Here is a 4,821-nt window from a genome sequence, read left to right as displayed (position 1 = left end):
TCTTTATTCCATTTTCGTCGGCGAACGCGTTCCCCCACTGACTGCCCATGATTTCTAAGGACACAAAGCACGCTCTCTCTCTCTCTTCTCGATGTCGCAAGTGAATGAAACCACAATCCATGGCGCAGTTATGTAGACTTAAAATAGGCATTTATTATCACCAACACTGAGACGTAAAACGATTAAGCCAGTCGCGGAAGTTCCTGTCACTGACAAACTATGTTTTGAGATACTGTGGGAAATGACTCACTGTCAGCCGACCGACTCAACAACCAATTGTCTAGCCTATGTCAGCAAATTCAAGACAGAACAAAATATGTCCAGGTTGGCAACTTACCTTAAGACGGCACTGCCTCCTTGTCTAACGGTGATGTTGTCCTTTGATAAAGAATCTCCACTTCGCGCGGGTACTCCTGCAGGTACAAGAAACAGCAGTCTCAGACTGAGAATAACGAGACATTTCCAAGGCACCACAAAATAGCCACAAATGCCCATGGTCGATCCCGTGGAATAAAAAAAAACTTCAGGAGTCTGGCGCGGTTATTCCCAGCGAGCGAAGAATCAAGCAAAGAGAAATCAAGACAAAATCGAGTCCAACCACTACAAACAGATACCCTCCTTGCTTTTCCTCCAGAAAGCAAGCTATAGTTAGGTAAGGCGCATCGGGAGGATCTTGGAGGCAGATTGCATATCAAAACTAACTCCCAAGTCCCCCGTGAAATGTTCCCAGTTTCCCCAAAATAAGCAAGGACCAGATGCCGCGGGTAGAAGCCGTCGTGAGGAAATGGTACAGTCCCTCTGCCCTATAAATGCTTTCGATGTCCGCGAAGCATGCACACACACAGATGCGCCAGTGTTTACTTGAGCCGTGGTCTCGGCTATAGTTCAAGGTGAAAGCTGAGCCTGTTATCACCATGTGCCGCTTTCAATATCCACAAAGACTCATTGGAGAGAAATGTCCACGCAATAAAATATCCCGATTTTCTTTTCTGTATATCTAAGAAGTGAAAGAAGAAAAAAGCCAGAGGTTGTTGTTGATAAAGAGACAACCACTGGTATGCGCTGCCGTCCTCTCCTTTCTAATGCTCTCTCTCGCTCTCTCTCCTCTCCCTGATCTCTCTCTCTCTCCCCCTTTTCCTCTCCTCCCGAAGGTTAGGCGTCTGGCTACCTTTACTCCACTCTCTGCGCGCCTCCCAGGCTACGGGAATCAATGTGTGTGTGTGTGTGTGTGTGTGTGTGTGTGTGTGTGTGTGTGTGTGTGTGTGTGTGTGTGTGGGTGCGTGCGTGCGTGCGTGCGTGTGTGTGTGTGTGCGTGCGTGCGTGTGTGTGTGCGTGTGCGCGCGCGTGTGTGTGTGTGCGTGCGGGCGTGCGAGAGAGAGAGGGGGGGGGATTGAAAGTAAAGTACGGACAGGCAGGGGCTTTGTGCATCAGCCAGATAGTGATAGTGTTTTTTTGACGGGCAAAAATGGATTTTGCGGCATTAGCGTGTGTGCGCAACTGTGATTAAAGTGCGCAGTGCAGTCTGTGTGTGCTGGCGATGTGGGTCTACGCCACTGCCAGTTAATGTGCGAAACCATGTTAAGATGACGCATAGCACGATGACTAATTTGACATTATATGTTATAGCCAGGTTTATTAAGTAGAATTTAATCAGTTTGCTTGCAGTGCAGACAAATCCCAAATCTTATTGGAGTCAGGCAGCCAACGTATAGAGCAACAGCCTACTATATATTATTCTGGATAGTGTGTGTGTGTGTGTGTGTGTGTGTGTGTGTGTGTGTGTGTGTGTGTGTGTGTGTGTGTGTGTGTGTGTGTGTGGTATCAGCTTCCAGCAGGATGCTTGATGAATGCAGGACATATCTCTGTGGGTGACCACCCGAAATTTGATTCCCACAAATCTCCGAAAGTTCATGCTGTGTTTGTTGCAAGGTGTCTGCTGATGTTGCAAGATTTGGCCTGATTGGGATTATATTAACACATATCAAACGCTATGTAAACAATCTATGCACCCAGCTATCAGGTTAGGATCTTGGAAAGGGCTGAACAAAAATATATTAAAAGGAGTGTCTTTGAGTACTGACAAAAGTAGATTGAACAATACAACTCTTTTGCCCTGCTTTAACTCAGGCACTCTTTAACACAGTACCCAATAGAGTTAGATGTCTGCCAGTGGTCAAAGCCATACAACTCTTTTGCTCTGGTGAAGCCCTTTAATGCACGCCATACTACCACTGGCACACTGTAATATTCAATGAAAGGTTAGCTACCATAGTATTACGACATAACACAGGGCCTTTAGTAATAACCTACGACTTGGTCATTGCCATTCTGGTAACAGCAAATGTATAACGTTGTGTCTTAACGGGTTAACTCAGAGACTCTATAACACACATCCAGTACCCAATATGAGTTAGATGTCTGCCTGTGGTCAAAGTCATGCGTTCGTTGTGATAATGTGGATATTCTTTCGAGACGAGTGGGCAGGGCTGGGCTTGGGGAGAAATAGGGCACGGGCACTTTTGGCTTAAAGGGGCCCCTCATAATTAACGGCGCAGAACTGACTCACTGGTGAGCCCTGCACCCTTCTGGCCCCCTTTTTTCAGAAATATTAAAACAAATAATAAACAAATATTGTTTTTTTTAAATCACATTTCTGAAAATAGGGGCCCACGAAGGTGCGGGGCCCACCGGGAAATGCCCGCTATGCCAGGTGACCAGTGCAGCCCTGCGAGTGGGGATAAACAGGGATGTGTTTTTATGATTGCATGAGGGCGGAGCGGCCCCAGTCTAGGTCGCAGGACTTGTTTGTGTGTAACAACAAGGTCATTATCTAAGAGGAATGAGTGTGATGAGAGACTCGGCCTGAAAGTATACTGGGCAGAGATAACACCTAATTAAGAATATATATCTTCCTTCGATGTGAACAGATAACCCAAATGTGAAGCTAATTTGCTGTTTTTTTTTATTTGTCCTCCTTATTTCTCTCTCTCTCTATTCTTTAATTAAGGCTTTTCGCTGACCTCAGCAAATCTTGGGTGAGTCCTCTTAATTAGCACACTACCCCACTGTGTGAACATTTGTGTGGGGCTAACAATCAATAGCATCAGTGATTCTCTCACTCAACCCCTTCCCTCTCCCTCTCTCTCTCTCTCTCTCTCTCTCTCTCTCTCTCTCTCTCTCTCTCTCTCTCTCTCTCTCTCTCTCTCTCTCTCTCTCTCTCTCTCTCTCTCTCTCTCACACACACACACACACATACACACACACATTTCTACCTGATGGAACAACATATACACGCGACCATACCATATACGTGTACAATATAGGGTCAGGGATAACCAGTTTGAACATGATGGCCGTCCACAAGTCAAATCCTTTAAAGTGCATGTCTCATGTAACATTCGATCTGTATGTCCGACTGTATTGCCTGAAGATGGCTGATAAGGATGACGGTGAAAAAAAAAACGTGGATGTGAAGAGAGATGGCTCATGTTAACTATTAGACAGTATATGGGTCAAAGACGTCCAAAAAGGAACTGTCATTCAGTGTAACGGATACCTTCTGCTGACTGTAACTGTAAAAAAAACATGATTTTTAAATTGTTTCAAGTGAATGGATGACAGCCGAGGCTTTCATGAATTCACTGGGAAAAATGTAAATAAAAAGAGACATGTTTCTTACAGTTACAGTCAGCAGAAGGTATTTGTTACACTGAATGACAGTTCCTTTTTGGACGTCTTTGACCCATATGCATCATAGAGGAATACCTGTAGAGCTGTCCTTGCATTTTATCAGCCTTATTCACAAAATAAACAGTAACAAACACGGTGCATTCATGTTATCCATAAAATAGACGGTGAAGAAAAGACAGCCGAACTCACATATACCCCAATACACTGTAGAGCAACAATTGGACATCCTTGGATGAAAGTGTACTGGACTTATTCAATAAAATGTAATACAGTACGCAACACAAGGATTTCATGTTTTATACTGTTCACATGAGACACTGAGGAAGGTCTCTGAGACTAAATGCATTTTAGGAGGGTTGAGAAACTCAGCTCTTTCATGCTGTTCACGGTCACATGAACCAACTGAATGAGGGCTGGAAGATTAAGGACATTTGTATTTTTTTCTGAAGAGGTTTATGTGTCTTAAGCACAGCTTTTACCAAACATACCTGAGGGTGACTCAGCCCAGACACAGTGGAGAGGGCATACACACATACACATATAGAGGGCACACACGCACACGCACACGTACACGTAGACGCACACACTCACAAGCACGCAGACGCAGACGCAGACGCAGACGCAGACGCAGACGCATACAACACAAGTCATTACAACACATATTGGCACACACACACACACACACACACACGCACACACACACACACACACACACACACACACACACACACACACACACAAATGCACAGACACACACACATATGCAGACACACACACGTACACACACATACGCACACACACCGAATCCTCATGCCTCTGCGTGATTATAAAGTCATTACAATTATCTCATTATGGATTGGACACAGCCTCGTTCTGAACTGAGCTCATGGATGCTTGTCGGGTGTAAATTGCCTGGCTGTTCCGTTGGAAATGGCCGCCATGGCGCGCCGCGTGTTCAGACAGTGACCTTGGGCAGTTGCAGGTCACAGGTTTGATATGATAGATGTGCCACGCTACACTGGCAATAGATCTTCAGAGTCCAGCCATAAAATCACACTGATGTTTTAGCACATGAACACATATTATTTTATCATCATCAATCCTTCCAGTCAGAGAACCACAGTGTAATTT

At 45.0% G+C, this 4,821-nt stretch overlaps 1 protein-coding gene across 1 annotated transcript in view; it reads right to left on the bottom strand.

Moving 5' to 3' along the window:
• Nucleotides 1-495, bottom strand: part of opcml (opioid binding protein/cell adhesion molecule-like) — a 152,110-nt gene extending 151,615 nt beyond the window's left edge. Inside the window, exon 1 of the mRNA XM_063202210.1 lies at nucleotides 338-495. Coding sequence (XP_063058280.1) covers nucleotides 338-495 — 158 coding nt within the window. The remainder of the gene's footprint in view (nucleotides 1-337) is intronic.
• Between the last annotated feature and the right edge of the window lie 4,326 nt (nucleotides 496-4,821).

This window comes from Engraulis encrasicolus, chromosome 7, assembly GCF_034702125.1.
Source record: "Engraulis encrasicolus isolate BLACKSEA-1 chromosome 7, IST_EnEncr_1.0, whole genome shotgun sequence".
In the NCBI taxonomy this organism is placed as follows: domain Eukaryota; kingdom Metazoa; phylum Chordata; class Actinopteri; order Clupeiformes; family Engraulidae; genus Engraulis; species Engraulis encrasicolus.
Note: the sequence above shows the minus strand (reverse complement) of the source record. Positions and strands in the feature narration are given on the sequence as shown.